We start from the raw sequence: 25,225 nt of genomic DNA on the forward strand, positions 1-25,225 counted from the left end.
AGCCTAACACAATTAAAAACAAAACAAAATATTGTGTTTGCTAGTTCTGAAGAATAAAAAGCAAACTGCCCCAGAACTAAACTAATATTTTTGCCTCCTACTCCTCCTGTTCTTGGAAACTTAACTCTATTGTTCTTCCTCCAACGTCCTCCATCTGCTCCAGAACCAGTCAATATGCATGGGATCTATCTGCCTGACAGCTGCAACAGCCAGATGTCACACACTGAAATGCACATTACCTATAGAACCAGAGTCTATCCCATCAGCAACTGTTCTGACAAGACCCTTTGTGCAGCCTTCTGTTGTATTGTTCTTGTTCTTGGCTGTGTCTGCAGCTGGGGAGTTAACAGTAAGGCAAGGACATGCTGCATATTAATTTTATTAGTCCTTCCAATAAAGCACCTATTCCCAAAAATAAATGTTTTCACATACTGTTCTCAGACAGATAAGCTTATTTTATTTTATTGCATATATGTCTCTATGAAAATCATAATAAAGTTGAATGAATCCAACTATTCTTTGGATGCCACATCATGCCTTAATGAAGTATTTCTTCATTTAAATCTATGCTCAGACTATCATAGAATGGTCTGGTTCAAATTTAATGCTAAGTCAAACTAGGACTTAGAAGGGGCAAGTGTGTGGGTACTAAGGGAGAAAATTGCTGCCACTCTGCTCCTCCCCTGGCCTTGAATACACAGCAGTGGCCGGGAGGAGTGAAGCAGCAGCAAGTTTCCTCCTGGATAGCCACATGCTTGAACATTTTTGCTGTTCTACAAAAGTGTCAAGAAAAAGGTATGGCTCAAAATCTGGCATACACATGACCATACTGTTAAGTACAAGTCACTTTCCCATCCATCATTGTCATCAGTAGTGTTGGTGACCTCCAATTCACAAGGTACCTACTGTATCAGAATAGTAAGGTAAAATCGAAAAGTATTTTGCAAGTACTGCATAACTAAGAAGTCATCTTTTCAGATAGAGCAGTGGTTCCCAATTTGCTAATTACTGAGGACCCCTTATTTTTCAAAAGCTAAGCCACGGACCCTCTACTTTTGAAATTTTTGACAACTATGGTAGCTACTTCTGCAAAGCAATTTTTTAAACAAAACGTCGGGTTGCCCCTAATAAGCAAAAGATTTTAGGTATGCTAAAAAACATATGGCTGAGTGATTATCTGGTTTTCAACATCATGATATATCAGCAGTTAAACATCATTATATTCTGATATATCCCAATGTTTGAAATTGGAGATCAGGCATGGGGATGAGGGAAGGAACAGCCACAGGGATTGGATGGGTGGGGGAAGGAGACAAAGCGGTGGCAGTCAGTGCCTTGAAATTGGCTGCCCCTGCTCTTCCTCACTTGATGAGTGATATATTGCTGGGTCAAAATCATTATTGCAGTGTGATTTCGAAACCAATTTTGGCCAATATATTTTAAAAACGCAGTGCTAAAACATACCATAAAACTTGTGATATTACCATGCAAAAATGACCAAAAAAATAGTTGGGGGAGGCAAGGGATGAGGCCACAGAGCCCCTGGGTGTATTCTGCAGACTCCCAGGGGTCCCTGGACCCCTAACTGGGAACCACTGAGATAGAGGGTACCAGAATATATGGTCTAGAATAGGAGGTCTTCTCTTCAGTCTCACCCTCCATGTACAAAATTGCAGGTTGCAGCACTTCATTCTGCTAATATCAAAGGTGCTGACTGGGAACTTGTTAGCATTACTTCTGTCTCTATGGAGTGGGAACATCCCTCATGATATATCAGGCAACTACCTATTGTCTGAGTCACGTAGGTTTTATGAGATAGTTGTGTGAGAGTGAAGATTCAGCTTTAAATCAGTTCCATGGATCCTTTCCCAACTGTCTGAATTGCAAACAAGAGACTAACCTTAAATGTTCCACCACTGCTGACCTACATTCTTCAGAGCTGAGTTAGGGCTGTTTAGAAGCCCAACAGTGGCAGATTAGTATTATTATTCTTTCACTTCAGTAGAAAACGATCTCACACACTCAAAAGCTTCGCTCCAGGAAAGATAGCTAGCTAGCTTCTGCCAGCTTCCACACGTGACAAAACGGGGCGCAGACGATGGATTTGTTTTATGGCGAGGCACAATCTCTGCCGCATCACCATGCCCTTCCTCGATTGAGTTCGTATTTCGCAACACTTTTAACGGCATACATCTTTCCTAAAACACGTTCTGCGAGTAACGTGCGTTATATTTACTGAAACTAGTATCTTACCCCGCCCCGCTGCAAAAAAAGGGGTCGCGTTCTGTTCAACACGCGCGCAAACAAACCTGTTCGTTCCCCAAACCCCTTCAAATAACCCAGCCAACCCCAAGCGAAAAGCCAAGCTCGGCAACTATCCGACCAGGCACAAAATCCTCCTCGAGTCTGGGAAAACCTCTCGTCCTCCGCGGGCAAAACCCGCAGCCCCTTCCCGAGAAACAACCCCCTCCCCGTTGCGTGGCGCTTGCGGCTCCTCGGTCGCCCCAAACTCCCGCTCTCCGTTCGAAGGCGCCTCGTTCGCCGCCAGAACTCCCCCCGAGGCGAAGACACTTACGCGTGAGGATCATCCCGCCTCGGTCCCGAGCGCTGAGCGAAAACGGTGCAGCTTCAGTCTCCAGCTCACTTCATCGCCGCCGAAGGAAACCAGAGCAGGAGCCGGGAGCGTGACAGAGGCTGTGAAGGGCTTGCCGAAGGCACAGATCCCGCCCCGCCGCTGCGCAAGAGAGACGAGGCGCCCGCCGGCGCTACTGAGGCGAATGGAGCGAGGCGCTGCTGCCTCCACCCCGGCTCCACCCACCCCGCCGACTTCTCTGGGCGGCCGGCGAAGCGCTGAGGGAAGGAGGCGGCTGCCTCAGCCTCGCAGGCACCTGGCGACTTCCTCTCCTCGAGCGAGGGGCTGGGCTGGGCGGACAATAAGTAGGCACGGTCGCTGTTGTGGACGTGACTGACAGCGACGTGCCAGGAGGGCCTGAGGAGCTTATCTATATCAGTGCCTCGAGGTGTGTGAGGAGCACCAGGATTTAATTTTCTGCATGAAAATACAGGGTGGGTGGGTGTGAGAAGACATAAGGATGCCCCCTTTCTGTTCCATCTTTGGGTAATAAGAAGCTTCCACAACAGCTTGCTGGATGAGGCCCATGACCCACCTAGTCCAGCAGTCTCAGGGTGGCCAACCAGAAACCTCTTCCCCTTGTCAATGAATAGCTGACTGCCCTGTTCTATTTTTGAGTTTGGTGGGGGACCCAGCCACTAACACAGGGAGGGAGGTCAGGGCAGCCAGACAGAATGGGCAGCAGGGATACAGAACTCTCAGCCAGCTCAGGGAGGATGGGAGTAGCTTTCCACAACAAAGGGAAACTCAGGCTTATGTAAAGCAACCAAGGTCATTCTTGAATAGAGAAAAGGTGCTGTGCAACCAGAAGCAAAGCTTTTGGCACAGAAATTTGCAACAGCAAGGTAGCCACTGGATATGAACTGAGCCACTAGCAATGTCAGCTCCCTGCAACCATACCCATAATAATACATATACCTCCTTCCTGTGTATTGTGTATTTTTAGATTGTGAGCCTGAGGACAGGGACATTCTTAGCACTGATTTAATCACATAGCCCATCCTCTCACCTTGTTGCCTCCAGGTAACAGGGCCTTCAGTAGCCAGTTGGGAGGAAGTTCTTTCCCTGTTCTTTTCTGAAAACCTCTAAAGAGTAAGATTCCATGGCCTGTCTTTTAGCTATTGCAGAGATATCCCTAGTTAGCAGTTGAGTAAAATTGCATAAAATGGCATATGTAAGTTTGGAAATTTGTTTCCTTATTGGCACACAAATTGAATTTAGATTAGGAATTTATCAAGTATTGGGTCACCACAGTTCCAGAGCTCTTTTTATTACTCAAGAGAGCCTTTCACTCAATAAGCTTCCTAAAACCAGTTTGTCAGGTCAAGCATTTATTTATCCTATGCTACAGTTAAGAAACTGAATTCACAAGAACAACAAGAGTCTTATGGCACCTTAAAGGCTAACATGTTGATTATGGACTAATATTTTGTGGCCCAGAGTCCAATTCATCAGAGGCAGAAGGTACATTTCTTAAGGCTGCATATAAAACATGTATTTAAAACACATGACTCTCCCCAAAGAATCCTGTGAACTGTAGTTTACCCCTCACAGATGTACAAGTTCTAACACCTGCAACAAACTACAATTCCCAGGCTTGGGGGGGGGGAGCCATGTGCTTTAAATGTATGGTGTGTGTATGTAGCTGAAGGCTACAAAACTTTCTAATTAAGTAAAAACCAACAGATTAACAAAGAAACATTGGTACTTAGGAACAGTCTAGTACAGAAGAAAAAATGACCACCTGTCATCTATAGGTCCCAGCTAAAACTAGCCAAACATACCATTAAGGACCTACAGTCTAACCCGGACAATGACACTTCCTTTTCACAAGCTGTGGGTGATAGGTCACTTACAGCCCACTAACCCAAAATAGCTACTTACCAGCAATAAAAGACCACAAAACAAACACATACAGAGGAAACAGTACCTGCAACAAATCCGTATGTCAAGTCAGGCAACACTATTACAGGACATCATAATGAGAGCCACAACATCACCTGCTTATCTTCCAATGTGATATATGTCATGTGTTAGAAATCTCCTTCTGCATTCTACATAATAAGTAAAAAAAAGGCCAGTCCTTATGGAAAAAAATCAATAGGCATAAATGACATCAGAAATGGGAGAATTCAAAAATCAGTAGAAGTTTTCAGTCTTAACACTTTGCTGCATGAACAAAGGAATTTCAAAGGAAGGCTCCAATGTAAAACTGCTGAATTCATCTAGTAGTTAAATTCTGTTCATTTAGATATAACCAGAGACAAATTGCGCATCTTATCTCTGTGCTTATTTTACATACATTCTAGATGTACTCTTCTTAAGTAGGGAGGGCAGAGGAAATTAAATGCAGTTTACACACACACACACGCACACACTCCACAGAAATGGTGAGGTATCTTAACGTCATAGCTAAAGCTCTGGATGACTCTAGTCAAGAGGAAGCACTTTTAAGATTCCACATTTAAAAGTAAGGCTACGGTACAATATTCACTTGCATTGGACTAAGTTTCATTGAAATCAGTGCAACTTACTTCTGCACAAACATAGCGGATTGTTTAGTTAGTCTTCCACCCAAGTAGTAAGATGGGCATGAAATGACACATGAAAGGAAAATTAAAAACAGAAATAAAAAAAATGTGTGGGGGCGGGCATGTAAACTTGTGGGCATTTATACCACAACACCCACATCTTCAAAGAATCACTGCTTATCTAAAGTTGCAAAAGATACTCTGTGGGTAGTTCAACATAATGTTCAAAACATAAACCCACCCAGCATGCAAGCCGTCCCTATGAGAACACAAGCCAATGTTATACCAAATCTTCCATCATACAACCCGTTTTTAAGTGAGATATTGCCATTATTGCCTGTAAATACCAGTTTGTATGCAAACAAACTGCATAATGGTGTATAGCTTTTTAGACAGTTGTTTAGCCACTTAAGCGTAATGGAATTTACTTACAAATTAAATTTCACTTATTTCAGCCTGCCGTTAAGGGCTTGCATGCACTAGCTGTTTGGCAGTTCTCCAAATGATTCTATTTACACCCACTGAAAATTAATTGTCAAAGGCTGTTTTGCATAATGCAATTAGCTTCCATATGATCTCAGCTGTCTTTGAAAAACTTAAACTTCCTGTATCGCTGAGCTGACTTACAAAAATACAGACACAATTCTGGGATATGATCAAGTATCTTATTCTACATTATGTAAGGTTAGTGTGTTATTTTGCACCTATGTTTTGCCAGGAGCTACATGTGGAAAATTGAGGGTGTGTGAGGGGGTGTGTGTGTGTGTGTGTGTGTGTGTGTGTGAAAACCATTATCTGTTCCTATGAATATCCTATGGTTCACTCTAATCACAAAAATCTACATACAGGTCATCCTTTTTCTATTAAAAATATGTCTTTAGAGAAATGTGTGAATTTCTTATCTGGCTCACCAAGTAAAACCCTCATAGCTTTCACATATTATCTATAATAATCTCAAATTTGCCACTGAATGTGAACTTCAAAGAGTCAGAAAGGCCAGATCCTAAGCAATTGTACCTGTGTGATAGATATGCATATCTTATTCGCACTTCATTTAGATGCATTTACATAAAAAACTCTGCAAACAAGACTGCACATTCAGGAAGGGATTGCAACACCTTGGGGTCAAGGGTGGGGACAGGAAGAATCAGACAATCTGCTGGTTCTCAATTACAAAATGGCTGGGAATGAGAAGTAATGTGTCTTCCCAGTGCTGCCTTAACATGCTCAAACATGACAGCCTTTTCATAGGCATATACAGGAATAAATAAGGGACGCAGGTGGCGCTGTGGGTTAAAGCCTCAGCGCCTAGGGCTTGCCGATCGAAAGGTCGGCGGTTCGAATCCCTGCGGCGGGGTGCGCTCCCGCTGCTCGATCCCAGCGCCTGCCAACCTAGCAGTTCGAAAGCACCTCCGGGTGCAAGTAGATAAATAGGGACCGCTTACCAGCGGGAAGGTAAACGGCGTTTCCGTGTGCGGCTCTGGCTCGCCAGAGCAGCGATGTCACGCTGGCCACGTGACCCGGAAGTGTCTCCGGACAGCGCTGGCCCCTGGCCTCTTAAGTGAGATGGGCGCACAACCCCAGAGTCTGTCAAGACTGGCCCGTACGGGCAGGGGTACCTTTACCTTTACCTTTACAGGAATAAATAACAACACAAAATTTGGGTGGTTTTATAAAAAGAATTAGACAAATTCATGGACAATAAGGCTATGGGTGGGTACTAGCCATTTTGGCTATGTTCTACCCCTCCAAATACCAGTTGCCAGGAAAAGATTGCACTCAGGTCTTCCTGATTGGTTTCCTAAAGGCATCTGGTTGGCTACTGTGAGAAAAGGTTGCTGAGCCTGGTAGGCCTTTGGTCTGATCCAACAAGACACTTCTTATGTACTTAATTAGTGGCTATTATTATTATCATTACATTTTAAATTACTGCTGTTATGCCATTTGTTTTATTTGTATGATCATACTGCAATTTGCAAGATCACACTGTGGAGGTTGTTTTAATTTTAGTTTACTTTGTAATCTGCTTTGAGTGCACTAGTTTCAAAGGAAGCTTATAAATAAATTGTGGGATAAATAAATCAACAAAATGTTCACAGGCACTCAATAGTTCAAAGAGTGTGATCTCTTAAGAGCATATACGGTATCTCTGTACAGGTCCAAGGCTCTCTCACTTTTAAAAGGAAGATGCCTAAACACAGTGTTAAGGTGTGGGGAAAGAAACACAAAGATTACTAGCATTCAAGTTCCCACTGTGTTGTAATCAGGTGTCCTAATTTAACTGGCTAGCTGGGATTAATAATATTTTTTTTTATTTTTTTAATATGGATTTTGTCTAGACAAAAATAGTTTGTGGTTTCATCAGTAGCAAACTTCAGCATTTAGGATTGCTCAACTGTCAGGATGCATTTCAAGGATTTCCTATCATTCATTGCTGTAAGAGGAGTTGTGGGTGGGTGGGGGATGTTCACAACTAGAATCCAAAAACATATATTCAGATAGGGTTGTCATATTTTAAAAAGTAAAAACCAGGACATCCTGAAAGTCGTTGAGTTGTTGTTATTTTTTAGGGAGAAACCACTGAAACTGTTGACTTGACTTGCCTAAAATCAAGGACAAAGCATCACCTTTCGGAAATTCCCCCCGGAAATCAATTCCACCTTTGAAATCACAGTAATTTCTGGGAAGATCCAGATGTATGGCAGCCCTAATTCAGATTATCTCTTACCAGCGGAATTCCTATAAAATTGGGCTGAGGGGTGCAGAACTGTTGTGCTGGATGTCACTCGCTTTTATGAAGCATTTTTAATGCTATGCATTTAAGTCTATTTTAAAATGACGGTAGTTGTCCCACGGGTAGCTAACATGGTGCCCTCCAGAGGTTGTGAACTACAGTTCCCATCATCCCAGCCCACTTCTCATGCTGACTGGGGCTGATGGGAGTTGTAGTCTATAGTACTTGGTGAACAACATGTTGCCTAGCTCCCTTCAGATTTGAGGAAGAGCACAAGTGTGATTTAAGCACACACTGTATATTTATACCAAATGTTTATTCTCTTTTAGATTATATTTAATGTAAAGTGGGGTTTGTCCCGTATATAAACTGTCCCGTAGAGAGATTCCTACCTACCTAAATAGGACTGGCAATGCACCTACCCACACAGATGCTACAAGGTGCAAGTTTTTCAAGTGTTTGCTCACAGCACAGATGGCAAAGCCTCAACAAACAACAGCCCCGATTTATCTGATCCATTCAGCCCCGATTTATCTGATCCATTCAGCAACCAGATTAGACTTGCTTCAAGTTTTCCCTTTACTTGCTTTGCTTTCCAAGCCCCATGATTCATATAGCACAATGCTACCTGAAGTTATGCACAACAGAATAGTCTTTAAAAGGACCAGCTATGTCAAAGTGATTAGCCAGTCACAGCAAAGGAGAGCGATAAGGTATTAGCTAAATTGTAATTTCCTAGAGTAGAATTTAAAACACACCTCTAGATCTTGCTAAGAAAAGGCAGAGGAACACAGGGAAAACTGAAAGGTTATAGTTATTAGTTAAGAGAACTTAATAATTATGAGTTTGCTCATTTCTCAGATATTTGCTAAGCTGACTTGAAACAGAAGACAAAATATGTTAACATTGTAGCTTTTTGTTTGTACAATTGTTTCGTATAAATGACTGGCGTCTCCCAAACTTTTTCTCAACTGCTTAGTATTTCAGATTCTGTACGGTTTAGTGACAAAGGTGGGACTAATTTCAACTTAGCTTTTAAACTGCCAATTCTAGTTATTTGCTAAACTGAAGTAATACAGATGTAATCATATACACCTGGGATCTCAAAATGCAGTTTAGGGAATCTCCACAATACATGGAGTATCTACGAAATGGAAGCAATCTTGGGGACAAATATACCCTTATTTGGTTATGAATTATCCTGCAAGTCATCTCAAAGCAGCTCACTTTAAACAAAATTCCCAAACTATTTAAAGATTATAAAATAATCTCTTAGGTCCTAAGTAGGGCAGATGGGGACAATCCTAACTGCCAGATATGTTACAGCTGACACAATCAAGCCTGGACTCCACCTCCAGACTATTTTTGAAGAAGAATATGCATTCCTTTTCCCAAGCCAGATTTTGGCTTACTGTGTCTTCTCCAAGGGACAAAGCTGGGTTGCCTAGCTTGCTTCATGTCCAATTTAAAAAGAAGATCAGACTAAGGGCTAGGTAGAATTAAAATGCAATTTTATTTTTTATCTATCATGTTTTTATGCTTTTATCCCGACCTTTCTCCTAAAGCAGGCAGGGCCAAACTTGCACCTCCAGATGTTTTGGGACTACAACTCCCACCATCCCTAGCTAACAAGACCAGTGGTAAGGGATGGTGGGAATAGTAGTTCCAAAATAGCTTGAGGGTCAGGTTTGGAGATGCCTGTCCCAAAGGATCCCAAGGCGGCAAACAAGCAATAAAACAATAAAAGGGCAATTAAAAACATCTTTAAAAACACTCTCAGTGCAGGTGCAGACTGTAAAAAATCCCAATACTGATGCAGCCATTAACTGATGGACATGCGTAAGCCCTAGAAATCCCTACCCAGCCACTTCAGACACAATTGTTCAGAGTAGGCAGCTGGGTTCTTCTTGAAACTAAAACCTGCTTTTTCTCCTTTTCAAGTGGCAGCATATGTGCTTGCGGACAAATTGCAAATGGAGAACTGAGCTTTGTGTTCTGTAAACATTTGGGGGCCCATCACTTTATGGGGATAATATGTGGGACAGTAGACTTTGGCAATGGGGAACCAGTAGCCCTCCATATATTATTGGACTACAACTCCTATTGTACCTGACCACTGGTCATGCTGGCTGGGGGCTGGAGGGCCACAGATTCCCCATATGTAGTCCAACCTGAATATTTAGTAAATCAACTCAGATAGTGCCTATTGCTATAAGCCTCCAGTGACCTCCTTCCAAAAGGACACTAACTCTGTTGCAGTCTGTAAACTTTTCAACATTCATAGAAGTCGGGTGGGTGTAATAATTGTGCATTGGTTGCATCATGGACTCCATGAGCCATGTTTGTCAGGGTACACATTTTAAAATAATATTGGATCACTAATGTTTCAGAAAACTGGGTCCCTCTTCTCTTCCAAAATGCCACAGGTATATCCCTGGGATCAATTATTCTTCCTTTCATGTATTTTCTTCCTTTAATCCCCCCCTCTTTTTTTAAAGATAACTGCCCCTGAACTCTAATATCCTATACTTCAGAGGAAAGCAACTTGTAGAGTACACACATTCCAGAAAACTACACTAGCAATGCAAGACCGGCACTGTTCCAACAACTGGAGTCATTTGGAGCCAACCCCCTCCCACCCTCTACATATTTGAACTCTGATATCACTAGACTATTCCCTATGTAATCATGCCACCACCAGAAACCCTGCTTGCTCTCCCTTACCATGAATATTCAAAGGAACTGCTTGAGCTATAATTGTGGACACAAAGCAAAGTTTATAACTGCTAGAGTTAGCGAATTGTAGAAATGAATAAATGATAGAATTTAGATAATATTTGGAGTACTAAAGGGAAGATGCCAGGCCAGGGCCTCACCTGAGATAGAAGTCCTGAAGAATGAAAAAAGTTGCTTGAAACAAGTCATTAACCAAACTGGGACAGCTGGGACAGAAGCACAATAACCTGGTTGATGGAAACGATCAACCAGGTAGGAAGCTCTGCTGGTGAGGACAGGAAGTTTCCAAGGTGATGGGGAGGATGTGATGTCATATTAGAAAAATACTGTCCTTTTAAAATCAGAGGTCTGGATAAGGTGGGCAAGCAGACAGATGGGGAGCTGCTGCTTGGAGCAGGAGTACATAGGAAGAAGAAAGGAAGTGGGCAGAACTCCATAAGCTGCTGTGAAGGGCAGAACCATCTTGCGCAGGCTGGGACAGATGCACAGAGAGGGTATGCAGGATGCCTTGGACTCTAACGTTGCACTGCTGTGGAAAACAAGACCCTATGCAATGCTCCAAACTCTCTCCAAAGTAGACCAGGTGCAAATATGTGTACAATAAACCATATTTCTTAAAGACACTAGTCTCCACTTTGCCCTGATTTCCCAATGGAAACACAAATCTGGGTGAGCACCTGGACCCCCTGGGATCTTGCTACTGCTTGGTAGAGATTGGGGGTGGCGTACAGTCTGGGTAGCAACATTTTTAAAAGTGCATCTAGCTTTATGTTCTGGGCTCTTATCTATTCAGTGACCTCCATTGTAAATATATACAGTGGAACCTCTACTTATGACCACAATCTGTTCTGGAGGTCCAGAAGTCGAAATGGGTCGCTGGGAGAGGCGCCGTTGTGCGCAGGCAGCGATTGCCCGCTTCTGCGCATGTGCAAACAGTGGCAAACCCGCAGGTTACTTCCGGGTTTGCTGCGGACATTGGGTGAAATGGACACGAGCGGAGGCGGACGTAGGAAGAGGTTTGACTGTAATTCCCAGTTTAGCATTAGATGCATCTACTTCACGCTGTTCACCTCTCAACAAGGCATCTGTATCATATTGTTTTTTGTTTTGCCTGCCAAGCTTGTAGGGAGCATGTGTTGATGAGCAACTACAGAAATCCAGTAACAAAATAGGACTCATAAGCACTTTGGTCTTTGCCTCATTATGTATCCTAACAGAACAGAAATTATGCAAGAACAGAATATAGTCTCTCTCTCCCACCCACATCAGTGCCTAAGGGGCATTCTCAGCATCCTCTGGAACATGCCAACCTAGGGAGAGCCTGATCTAGGCTGTGATAACTTCTCCATTACATTACAGTAGGAGACACTTAGAAGCTATGCAAGTCCACCACACCTTTTAAAAGTCTTCAACAGTTTTTGGACATTTAATCTACATAAGGGAACAAACAAGAAAATTATTCTTGACAGTATGTTTCAAGGGCAGAACTGAAAATTACACTAAAGAAAGAAGCTGCAATAGATACATGGATAAGTAAAATAACGTACTAGGTAGAGATGACAAAATAAAGGCCTATTTGCACCCCAAAAGCATTTATGCAGCTATATTCTACATCCACTGTTAGAGGTATGCAGCTGAATGGCAGTTGCGAGGAGAGAGCTATTGCACTGCTTCCAAGCTTCCCACAGGCATCTGTTCGGCCACTGTGAGGACAGGATGACATGCAGTATGATCACATCTTATGCACATTTAACTTGTGCAATCTCAACCAAACCCAGTTGAAGGCAGGCTGGTTGAAATTGTGCAGTTCAAGAAAAATGGAGAACTAAAAAGCTCGTTTTGTGCTGGGTCCACTTTGGGTTACCTGGTGCAGAAAGAACTCTTAAGCTCTCCCCCTTGCTTGAGGGGCACTCAGTGCTCCAGTTCTGGGATGTTCTTGCAAAATCTCCTAAGCACCTGACATGTGACTTCTTTGGTTTTTGAATTTAACCTCCTCCAGCTTCCTCCAATGTTCTGATGGCAGCCCTTCTTTTTTTTAAAGAAGAATTAAGTAAGAGGGTTGTTCAGAGTGAAAAGCAGCACAGCTGCTCCCCTGCAGCAATGCTATCCTTTCTACCCCCTCCAAAAGCAACACATAGACTTGAGTACCACACTATTAGCACTACAGACTGCACTTTGGGAAAGAATATGGCTGGGCAGCACTCAACTTAATAAAGCACATTCCAGTCAGGGCTTAAAGGACAAGAGTCAGATGGATCTTCTGATAGATTCTTTTGCAACTGACTAACCTTATTCCCTGCACCCCCAAGTAAGAGGTGTATTTGCTTTGGATGAAATACCCCCTTTAAGCAGAGCAAAGTAAACCCTCTGTTTCACATTGTGAAATCTTAAGGGTTTTGACAGCTTTTACACTGCATATGAATCGGTCTTTTGTTTCAGCAGTTAATACAAAAGCTGGCTCCTGGGGCCATATCACAAAGCACAAGTATGTCTGTATGTGCCTTCTCCATTCCGTAGAATAAAATGGCTAGGATGTGCCAGCAAACAGGAATACTACTGAGAAAACAAAAGCGAGAGTCAGATACGTGCAAACATGCCAGTCTAACCAAGTAACAGCTACAGGGACTGTGTGATATAGCTAACAATGTAAGGATGTACTTATTGAAGAAGAATAAAGGAAAAGGGTGGGGGAACAGGATTGTTTTACGTTAGTAAAAGCAGCAGCAAGAGGAGGAACACACATTGATTGCATGTTACCTTGAGATGTGAGATAAGTACAAAATGTGCTTCCTTCTTTGCCCATAGCACACATATATAATTCTGCTAAGCAATGTAGCCTAAAGTCAGGTGTTGGGAACCTTTGGCATTCCTGGAGTTTCTGAACTACAATACCTATCATCCCTGGCCATTGGCCATGCTTACTGGAGCTGATGGGAGCTGTAGTTCAGCAGCATCTGAAGCGTCAAAGGTTCTCCACACCTGCCTTAAGCCTATTCGTACTGGAATTTGACAAGAGCAAAAGGTGGGGGCCTTATGATCAATAAATTGAAATAAAAACTTGGGAGTACACAGAAGTTAGAAAAAAAAACTGTTTACAATTAGTTTAATTTAAGAAGGGTTTTCATAGTTGTTTCCATCACATCACAGGTAATTAACTCCTTGCTAATTTAAGTTGTGTGTAGGCAAATGCTGTAAGATTGTAACAAATTCCTAAATGAAATAGTAACCAATACCCATCTAGCAACTTAGCTTCCCACACAGTTCCCCCAAACAGGTGTGGATGCTATATTAGCATAAGCACACACATTAAAATTACGGGGTGGTGAAAAAGCCTTGGGGAGGTGGGGGCAAAGATGAGCAACAGTGATTCATCATCTGTTTTGGATACGCCATCTGTGTTTGTATGTGAGCTTTCAGAAAATGTTTTATATATATATATATATATATATATATATATATATATATAACAGTTCTGACAGAGGTTTTAGTCCTGTTGCTTTTGCTTGACAGATGTGAAAGATGAGACCTGGAAGACCCACTTAGCTCAATTTAACTGATTCCTATGTTAGGTGACAGGTGCCAGAGCTACCTGATAAAGAGCAGATTGTCTGCTGTAAAGGATACTGGGAGTGCCCCCCTTAAAATTGTAGGTGCAGGGGTGAGGACCACAGCAGGGAGCAAAGCCCCCGTCCACCCACTTCACTGTCTCAATCCAGCTTGGTGGTAATGGATATAAAAGATATTCTACACTTAAAGGAATACTATAGTAAAAGCATCATTGCAATTCAGGAAGCTTTTTGAAGCTGCCCCCCTCTCCACACACACATAACAACTCCTAAGTATACAAGGAGTTAACACCACAATCACAGCCCACTTCTAAAGAAAGTTCACTTTAAGGTTTCAGCCATCAATACAAAGACAGCTGCTTTTGGCTGCTATCACATGACAACAGCTTTGAATGTAGCCAAGTCATCCAAGCACAAAAGAAGTGTCATTCTAACAAGACATCTGTGCAAAGAGTCAGACAATCCTAACCGCAGCATTTCAAAATAATCCAGCAGTATTCTTTGCATGTACTCTGTGGTCTCACAAGTAAACTATTACAGTCATACCTCGGGTTGAATGTGCTTCAGGTTGAGAGCTTTCGGGTTGCACTCTGCAGCAACCCGGAAGTAACGCGCTCCATTACTTCCGGGTTGCTGAGGAGCGCATGCGCAGATGCTCAAAGTGATATCATGCGCATGCGCGGAAGTGGCAAAAAGCGACAAAACGCATCTTATGTTCCATTCAGGATGCGAACGGGGCTCCAGAACGGATCCCGTTCGCATCCCGAGGTACCACTGAATTAGAAAGACCCCAAAACCAGCAAAATTGATATACAGTGGTGCCCCGCAAGATGAACGCCTCGCAAGACGGAAAACCCGCTAGACGAAAGGGTTTTCCGTTTTGGAGGCGCTTCGCAAAACAAGTTTCCCTATGGGCTTGCTTCGCAAGACGAAAATGTCTTGCGAGTTCCTGCGGGGTTTTTCCCCCTTCCCCCCCTTTTCCTAAGCCCTAAGCCGCTTATCAGCTGATCCGCTAAAAGCCGCTAAACCGCTAATAGCGCTAATCCGCTAAGCTGTCAATGGGCTTGCTTCGCAAGATGAAAAAACCGCTATACGAAGAGCCTCACGGAACAGATTAATTTTGTCTTGCGAGGCACCACTTTAAGCACATTACTAATATATTGTATCTGACACACAGCCACCCACACAGAACGCAACTGTAAGATAATGTTTGTTAGTACTGTTGCTGCCCTTCCCCCTCAATAATGGTCCTACCAACTTTAATGGAGAACATCAGTAGTCTTACCTTTATCTGGTTCACAGCTGTAAGCTGCAGGACAACTGAGGTAAGCTACCTCACAGAAGAAATAAAGTTTTGTACTTTTTCAGTCTTATAGGCTGGTCAAGCTGTTCTGACCTGAAAAGAGACTTCTGCGAAAAGACCCTTGGGTCAATTGAAGTTGCTCTCCAGTATCTGAGAGAGAGGTTCACAACTTGATTTCTGTGAAGAGATGAGCAACCACAACCCTTCTCCTAGTTTTCAGTTGGAATATAGGAGAAAAATGCAGCTAAAAATATACACACTGTTATTTTTCCATGTGAGCAATTAACACAGTTGCCAGCGGACCTTTTTACTGTTGTAAACAGAGAAGAGAAGGCTCCATGAGCAAAGGGAAAGGCTAAAACTGGATTGCGACCCCAGCCGCACTGTCTATCAAAGGTCTCTCAGCCATGCCAAGTCCCTCTGCCCATGCAGCATTCCCACAAGGTAATGGAAAACTTTGGCAAAAGATGGCCAGCAGTGCCTGGCTCATGTTGATGTTAATTCACAAATGAAAGATTTCAAGCTGCTATAATGGTGGGGAAAGGGAGGAGAATTGATAGGCTCCTCCAAATAATGTTTTGGAGCATTCATCCACATTTGCTTGCATAAAGCTTTTGCAGAGGTTAGACCAGGCTTCCTCAACCTTGGCCCTCCAGATGTTTTTGGCCTACAACTCCCATGATCGCTAGCTAGCAGGACCAGTGGTCAGGGATGATGGGAATTGTAGTCTCAAAACATCTGGAGGGCTGAGGTTGAGGTAGCCTGGGTTAGACTATGTGTGGTCTTCACTGAGAATTTCTTCTGATTTGTTTGTTATACGACAATGAGCTCTCATCTTGATTTCTTCTGCTGTGTTTAGATGTCTTGTTAATCATTTGTTCACACCACACTTTTCAATGCATTTCTTCAATGCTTTCTGAACCACAAAACACCTGTTTGTTCATTATTATTATTCTAAAGTGGATTTGTTGTGCTAGAGACAGAGGCACTTTAAACCACTTAAACTGTACAAACTGAAATTTCCAGTATGTGATTGAAACTCCTGAAAAACACTGGTAGTATGGCAGTAACCAAAGACCAGGTATCTGATATTTACAATTAGCTTAAGCATGGAGGAAGAGTTCCTTTTTTCACCTGACAACTATGCAAAAAAGGCTGCATGATAACCAGTGTTCTGATTAGAGAACAAGCAAAGCACTGTGGGAAAACAGGATGCTGGACCTGATAGGCTTTTAGTCTGTTCCAGCAGTACTGTTCTCATGTCCTTATGAGTAGCTTGGCAGGGTGAGGATATATGTGGCACCCATACATATCTAGATCAGCCACCACAGATCCTCATTATAGCTAAACAGTGGCAAAAGTTCCCTCCAGTTTTGTACCACCAAGCAAACAGTGAATCCTAGCCAAAGGAAACTCTTTTGAAGAGCTCAAACAAGAGGAGGAAATACTCTGGCAAGATAACTCCTTATTACCACACTGAACTGTTTTAGTTATATAGCTTTCACTGCTGCTGCTAGGGAAGGTTAAACACAGAAAAGGAAGTCCACCCAGTTTTCAAGCCGTATTAATAAGTTCCATGCAGCTTTCCACACGGTCTGTGCCAAAAATCCACGGATGTTACATAAGAACGCTAAGTGCCCTGTATTTATTTTTCTTTGTTTTTCCAGATCTGGAATGAGCTCATATTGTTGGCTAGAAAAGAAGTGTTAGCTTTGAATCAGGAGGTCCACCAAAGTTCAAAAATGTGTTTTAAATGGATTTTTTAAAAATGCTTTTCTTTTCTGGGTTAGGAAGCAAAATCACCTACTTGTCCTGAAAATAGAAAACAATGAGGAGAAGGATTTACCGTACTTTTCAGCCTTGTGAGACCAGACAGCTGCTGGGAGAGGGCAGTGGGGAAAATAATGATGAACCAGCTGAAAAATCACATAAAAATGTAGCAAAAATGGGAAATATTTGACAACAAATTCAATATTTTTTTAAAATAAAAAAGACAAGGGGCAGCCAGGGGCTAGAAGGCCTCAATGGATGCTGTTCTACAGGAAGCCTGCATTTTCAAATTTGCCCTGGCTTGCAGACACATTTTTCAAGCACCTTATCTTTCCCTCTCCTCACATGCAAAAGCCAACTGATCTTGTGTTATGAAATACAACTGGTGATGAGCTGTTGGTAAAATATGCATGCAAGTTATGTATTTGAGTAATACTTTTGTTTCCTTGGCACACACACACTTAACTTTCATTAGTGATCCCCTTGCCACTTCATTTCACAATAATACTCCTACCTACATCAACTAAGCTATGAACTACAGACATGTTCTAGGAGTCTGTTCAGGACCTGGTCATGTAACTGCCTGGAAACCCCATGTACACACAGACTTGAGTTCCATGATGGAAGTAAGGCAGAATATAAAAGAAGAATAAAATAATAAACAACACCCCTTGGTATTGTATCCTGTGAACTGACCTGAGATCTTGTAATGAAGGGTGGTATGGAAGTCTAATAAACAACAACAACAACAACAACAACAACAATACATCCCTTCATTTGGCGAACTATGTAGTGATTCCTATTCTCTCCCACTTCTACTTTTCCAATTCCTCATCCACAAGAGCACCCCTCCTCCTATTCCATGACTGCTAAGCTTACTCAGGAGTCTTTGATGACAGAAATTGTTAACAGCTTTTTGAAAGTCCAAGTAATTTCCCTATTTGCCTCTTTTTTGATACACTAAAAAGGAACCACCCAGCCTAGTTTAATCTAGCCTTTCCTTTTTGCATATCTGTGTGTGAGCGAATGTGCTCTGTGTGAATGCTGACTTTCTTGGCATTTCCACCAACACATTAATGCGATGATTAAAGGCTTTCCTACTTACTTTGCCTGTCTCCATATTCATTCACCAATTTTGAAACAGTGGAATTCCACTAATTATCAGTCTACAGTTCCACTCATCCTTTCTACTACATTTCGTCAAGTGTCATAGCCATGAAAAATCAGCAGAAATGTTCTGGCACCACCTAGAAGGTGCAGCACAGCACAGCTATGATGAAGATTGTACTTATCACTGCACAAAGAATGTGAAATACGCTTTCTCATTCAGTCATAGAGTTACAATGCAGGAAGGAAACTAAGCATGTTTGTTAAAGCAACAGATGATTTCTAAGATATTTAAAGGCTAATGGTAGCCTTAATTGGAGGCCTGTAGTATTTTAATGATTTTCAGCAACTCCAGAAAATCTTGATGAAGGAGGTGTAACAAAATGGCTTCAACACTGAACAGATTATGCAGATAAAGAGGCTGGACTTTAGCGTACCTCATAATGTTTTGGTTGATAAATTTTTACAATCCTTACACAGGCATTAGGCTTTTCCAGAACGTGGAACTCTATTTTTTTTTTATGCATACCATTTTTAAATTACTCAGTTGTTGCACAGAAACCACACATCTTTCATCAGAAGTGTAACTTCTATGCAGGCAATTATGGTTGACATCTGTCCACCTCAAGAGACAATGGAGTGTGCCTCCAGGGGTGAAGGCAAACCCCTGCATTAGAAGCACCAAAGTGACCTTTCTGGGGCTAAAGCCTAGGCGGTGTATATGGAAATCTTGGGTAGCCCAGATGACAAGACCCGCCCCCCCTCTTGGCTTCACTGATGTGATCCAATGGAAAACACCAGCATTTGGCACCAGCTCGGCTGCAGGAGTTGCCGGAAAGACGTGTACAAGGTACCATCCAACCATCTTAGCCACTCCACTCCAGATTTGGGTAGGGTTTATGCAAATAGTGTTGGGGCACCATCCAGAGCACATTCTGGGTGCACAGAGAGAAAGAGCAAATCCCACTGACAGAATGGAATGCAGCTGGTGCAGCACCAGATAAAACCTTTTATGATTGGAGTTTTATCAGAAATGCCACTCTGCATACATAGGCTCCTGATAGTTAATATGGTTTTAAACAGTGTCAAATTGCAAAGCTCCCATATTTGTGCCTTATTGCAGTGACCATCATCTACAACAACTGAAAATGAATAGCTCCAGGGGATGTCTGAAGCGGTTTCCCCATTTCTCGCTCACTCATTGCAAAAGCCTCAGGCTTACAATAACACAACAAAAAATACCACAAAAAGCAGCTAACAGACAACCTCCACGAAAAAGAAGATAGCAGCTCAGGCATAAAAAGGGGACAGTTACTAAAGGCCTGAGAGAATGCTACAGACTTTGCTGTGGTGCCTCACTAGTTAAACAGGTAAAGGAGGAGAGTTCCATAATCTGAATACCACCAACGAAAAGGCCCCTATCCAGTAACCACACCCCTAGGCTGGAGCACCTGGAGAAGGTATTTCCTGGGAGGTAGGTTTATGTTGGAGAAGACATTCCTTTAGATAGCACAACTTTTCTCCATGGAGCCATTTTCTTGGGATTCTCTCATCAATTTCTGCTCCTCCTTTTCTGTCCCTAAGGACAGCTAAGAATGATCATCTTATTTGCTAGAACGCAAACAGACTTTAAAGGAAGGGGAGCAAACAGCTGCAACACATTTCCTCTTCTACAGAAAAACTACCTTTTCCATTCACTACCTGCATGAAAATTATCCCCTCCATTCATTGCATGTGAACTACAGAAGCTCACACTATTGTATCTTAATCAGACCAGTGGCGTAGCTAGCTGCTTGGGTGCCCAGGGTGGTATGCGTGCTCTGTGAACATGTGCCACACATAGGGTATGGGGCAATGTGCCCATGGAATCCCAGTGCCCAAACTGCTTTTTCGAGCAACATGGGGCCTACAGGCAGTCTGAGCCACTACGTCACTCCCAGGAGAGCTGCGTGGCTCAGGCATGCTGCAGGCCCTGTGGTAAGTGCTGCCCCCGTGGTGTGGCTCCCAGTGCGCCCCACCCCTTCCTAGCTACACCTCTGAATCAAACTATGCATAACTTTCCTCCCAAGTCTAACATGTGGTAGGGCCATTCTTTGAAACAATTGCCTGGATAATCCATTAGTAGTAGCTCCAGTCCAATAGGTTCCAGTCAGATTTCAGGTTTATGCCTCAAGCCTGATGGCACTCTCAGGATAACACCCTGTTGAAATACAGTCAGCACCTTTGCTGTGCCAGAGCCCGTTGAATTTCAGAATTCACAGTAAACAAACTAATCTGTGCCTTACTTGAAGATAGTGGATATAGATTGATATAATTGCATTTATTTCTTAAATAAACATATGATTCAAGAGACAGACTCATTTGTAATCTTATAGAAAAAACACACTATGAAACACGCACTTTCCTGATTATACAAAATTGGTATAGTAACCATTTTTTGGTCTTTAGGGCTGACAAACTAAGCAAAAAGCACACCTAGTCACTATCTCAGAGAACCTTGCCACCATTAAAGCTCATAAGAACTAAACTCTTCCCCTGTTCTGAGTGGCCACTTACAGTAAGTTATGATAATCCATCTTGGCTCAAGTTCTCAACAATAGAGATCTATCAAAAGTGTTTATGTAATTTGTATAACTTTCCCACAGTTATTTTTGAATGGGGTGATGATTACTATGGAGGTACAAAGCATTCTTACTGCTTTGCCATAAAAATATTTTAAGGCAGTATCTAAGATTGTGAAAGAGGACACAGCTTCCCTTGGGTTGTCTGGCTAACATCAGGAAGAGAGCAAAAGTGAATTACTTTAACAATCACAGCTATGTGAAATATCTTCATAACTTTTTAAAAGAAACCTATTTGCTAAAAAAATGCAAAAACTGATAGCATTTTATTAGAAAGTGACAATTGGATGCACAACAAATGAGTTCTCAGATTTAGAAAGCTATTTCAACAACTGATTTACTTGAAGACTTTCTGTAAACATATAAATGCTAACGTGTTCTGTTGATTTAAGCATTTGCTTTCCTCTTAGTTTTTAAAGCAGCACAAACTTGACCGGATGTGTTATTTACATTTCCCATGTCTTTTAAAGCATGTTTCACATACCACATAAGAGTTTCCTACTCCTGAAGCAGTGAACTTTATTTGTGACTTTAGTATAGAAATGGAGAAGCGACAATTGTGTGATAGCTCAGTTGGCAGAGCATAACACTCTTAATTTCAAGGTTGGGGTGGCATTGCGGGGGGTTGAACTACTAGATGATCCTTGTGGTCCCTTCCAACTCTACAATTCTATGTTTCTAAGCCTTAGTAGCAGCTGCTGTAGTAGAAAGAAGCAGAAAACTGTTGCATTAAAAACAGATGCTTAGAAAACATGATTAGGCACATAGACACACACATACACACACACACCACTGCTGATGGCAAGAAGTTTCTGGGGCAGCACTGCTTAGGTTGGCTTCCTTTGAAGGTGGCACTCAAGACTTAGGACATTTTTAAAATACTTCTTTTGTTGACAAAAAGAGCGTAAGTGGAAGCCAGCAAGCAACATGTGCACTCCTACACACCAAAGAGACACTCAACACCCAAGATGCTGCCAGCCTCCAGCTAACTCTTGGCCATTTCTCTGTTTCCAAAACTCCTTTTTTTGCCCTCATACCCACTCCACACACCCCCCCCACACCCCACTTCATATAATTGCGCTCCTCCTAGCTGGGGTAGGAGGAAGGTTTGTCATCTTCAAAGTGCTGACTTGAGCATTTTGAACAGGAGAGCTATTAGTTCTCCAATGTATTTGTAAGATTTCATACCCCACCTTCACCATAAAATCCCAGGGCAGGTTATAACAATAACAAGCACTTTCTCTAACAAAGGAATGCCCAGACAGCTACCATAACGATCAAGCTTACACCTTTATAGCTAATTTACAAGTGGCAAATTTTCTTTGTATCAGATGGGCTCTGATCTTGCTTTTCTTAACTACTAAGAAACCGCTCTCTCTAACACATTCCAAGGAAGACAAATATACTTTTATTTTTATTTAATGAAACTGTGTAAACACTCCTAAACCCTGTAACTTCCTGCAAGCTGTTGGAAGATTTCCTTAAGTATAGAAGAACCCATCTTTGTTTACACTCTAGGGCTGCAGCAGCCATGAAAGCGAGGCCTGCCTTCTGTGGTTACAGGTTCCTTTGTCCAAAGCAGAGGATATCTGGACTACCACAAATATGGTCACAGAACAGAGCCATTAAAAACTCTGAAGGAACACCTTACTTCAGAAATTCCTGATCTTACCTGAATTCAGCACTGACCCCAGGGAGAAAAGTTTAAAGTTAAAGATACGACAGATGAAAAGTTGATTGTGCCACTCATTTATGAAGCAGCATAGCTGTTGCATTCACTATTATCATCTCCACAAATTCAAGTGTCAGTCAATCCTGGAAATATCAGTTCACATTGGTCCACTATTTGCATGTATCTTTACAGCAAACCCCCAAAATTGTGGATGTGTCTTCCTAAATTGTCCTGAGTGCAAAAATTAGCAAATGAAGTAGCCATGAGACAAAGACTAGTAGATAGAATGTATACATAAATCCTTCCAGCCTTTGAACTAGATTCTTAAGTGGCACAGGCTTTGTCCCTCACAAGGTAGCAAGAGCAATACACACAAAACACTTTTGGACTGACATAGCAGGCTGACAGCAAGGTCTACCCAGAAACAAAGACTGCTGTTGTTCCTGACTACCTCCTTTTAGATGGTAAAGCAGCATGAAGAATACCAGTAACTGTTACCTCTCAGAAGTCAGAACCTCTCAGACTCTACCAAGGGCCCTTCCTAATGAGATGTTTATAGTGCTATGGTCGCTTATTGTTTGAATAGGGTTTTTGGGGGGGGCAAAACTGTAGTGGACTTTCAACACTCATCACATGCCACTGTTTTCTGGAAGATCAGTGCACTTTATTCCAATATACACCAGTGACTGAATATAGTCAGATTGAGATCAAAAAGTAGTAACCTGTCATCTGTTGAATTTTAAGTCTCCCCAGAGTTATCCAATATGAAAGAATGATCAGAAAATGTAATTCAAGTAAAGTTGTAGGGATTGGCACCAGCCAAGTACAGCAGAGGAGCTGGGATATATCCTACTTAATCTTCTTGAATTAAGACACCACTTATACACCTTTTTGAAAGCAAAATCCTTTTAAGTTCACACTGATCAAGTTAGATGGTATCTTGCTAAAGATTCATGCCCATTCTGCACTTTGTACTTCTGCATTTAAATATTTACTTCAATTATCTTAAAGAAGGGTTAATTGATTCTTGCTGTTCCAGTTCTCTTTTTATGTAGTCTTTATTTATGCATTTTGAACAGTAAACACAGATAAACTAACTCAAAGGAACCCCTATTCTTGCTCCCTTACCATTCATTCAATGTGTGTATATCATTCACACAGAGGTAAGTTATTTCACAAATCATGTGTATATATTAAGATCAACTGTAGGTATTATATAATATCATGTTAATTGTTTCCACAGATTATGCCAGAAATTGCCAAGTGCTGAAGGCGGTGTCCTCATCCTGTTGTTTCTGATATGCTGAATAAAAATATACCATGTTTCCTCAAAATAGTCTTTGTTTGGTGTATTTTATTTTAGAGCCTTAAGTTGCTTGGATAGTTTTTCCATGAGTGCAGTGTTCTAGATCTTATTTTATCATTCCTCAAGGGTCAAATCAGCAGCTACCTTCCAATTTTGAGCTAAAATTTGCCATCATTAAAAAGGGATTTACATTTGAACTGTAAAATGAATACCTTTATCTATTACTAAACTCCAAAAACCTTGAACATTCTCACAGCTCCACTACATGTGCTACTAAGACTCCTCCAATATAATGGGTTGGATTGATGGTTTATTTTGTAGCCTCTGAGAGGTGAAAGATGCCACCAATGCAGTATCTTAATACAGTGGTACCTCGGGTTACATACGCTTCAGGTTACATACGCTTCAGGTTACAGACTCTGCTAACCCAGAAATAGTGCTTCAGGTTAAGAACTTTGCTTCAGGATAAGAACAGAAATCGTGCTCCGGCGGCATAGCGGCAGCAGGAGGCCCCATTAGCTAAAGTGGTGCTTCAGGTTAAGAACAGTTTCAGGTTAAGAACAGACCTCCAGAACGAATTAAGTACTTAACCCGAGGTACCACTGTATTTTCTTTTATCTTGTTGATACAGGCTTAAATGGCCATTTCTCCCAAAGTTTATGCCATTTAGTTGGCTCAATATTACAGTTCAAATGTGATTCCCATAGTGGTTTTAAATACTCTATCTTATCCATCACTGCGTTACAGAATAATTTTATAGCTATGTGATAGCAAAATAATATGCCTGGTCCAAGAAATTAATAATAAGACACACTTCTATCTCATGCCATTGATACCAATAATACCAATTTCCACATTTTGGCTCCAGTATTTGGTGTCATTTGGAAAGAGATGTTGATCCCGCCTTCCTAGAAACAATGGTTGTTCCATATCAACAGGCACAAATGATTATACAAGATAAATCCAGCCACTTCCCACATAGGCCAGTTTCAAAGTGGTGCCATAAATAAATTACATTCTCTACGCTGCCACCAGTCTAAGCTAAGCCATTCTTCTTCCAAACACATTTTTGGCATTCTCCCTTTCCCAGCCAATAGAATATAAATCATTCATACTATGATAAGGCTCCCCTTTTTGGTGTGTTCTCTTCATACCTGAAGAATTGGCTAATGTCAAACTGAATCATAAGAGTAGCAGCTTTAGTGGTACTGAACCAATCTAGATAACACCACATTGGGAAGAAATGC

The 25,225-nt window shown here is 41.9% G+C and overlaps 1 protein-coding gene across 4 annotated transcripts in view; it reads right to left on the reverse strand.

Moving 5' to 3' along the window:
- The window catches only part of LOC307209571 (rho GTPase-activating protein 7-like), a 92,259-nt gene that overhangs the window by 25,162 nt on the left and 41,872 nt on the right, over nucleotides 1-25,225 (reverse strand). Inside the window, exon 1 of one of the 4 annotated variants that reach the window (XM_079964776.1) lies at nucleotides 2,576-2,798. The exons of the other annotated variants lie outside the window; for them this stretch is intronic. Within the exon in view, the coding sequence (XP_079820902.1) occupies nucleotides 2,576-2,588 (13 nt within the window). The 5' untranslated portion in view covers nucleotides 2,589-2,798. Of the gene's footprint in view, nucleotides 1-2,575; nucleotides 2,799-25,225 lie in introns of those variants that run through there. 4 annotated transcript variants of the gene reach the window in all.

The sequence above is a fragment of the Podarcis cretensis genome (assembly GCF_951804945.1).
Source record: "Podarcis cretensis genome assembly, chromosome: 2".
Lineage (NCBI taxonomy): Eukaryota > Metazoa > Chordata > Lepidosauria > Squamata > Lacertidae > Podarcis > Podarcis cretensis.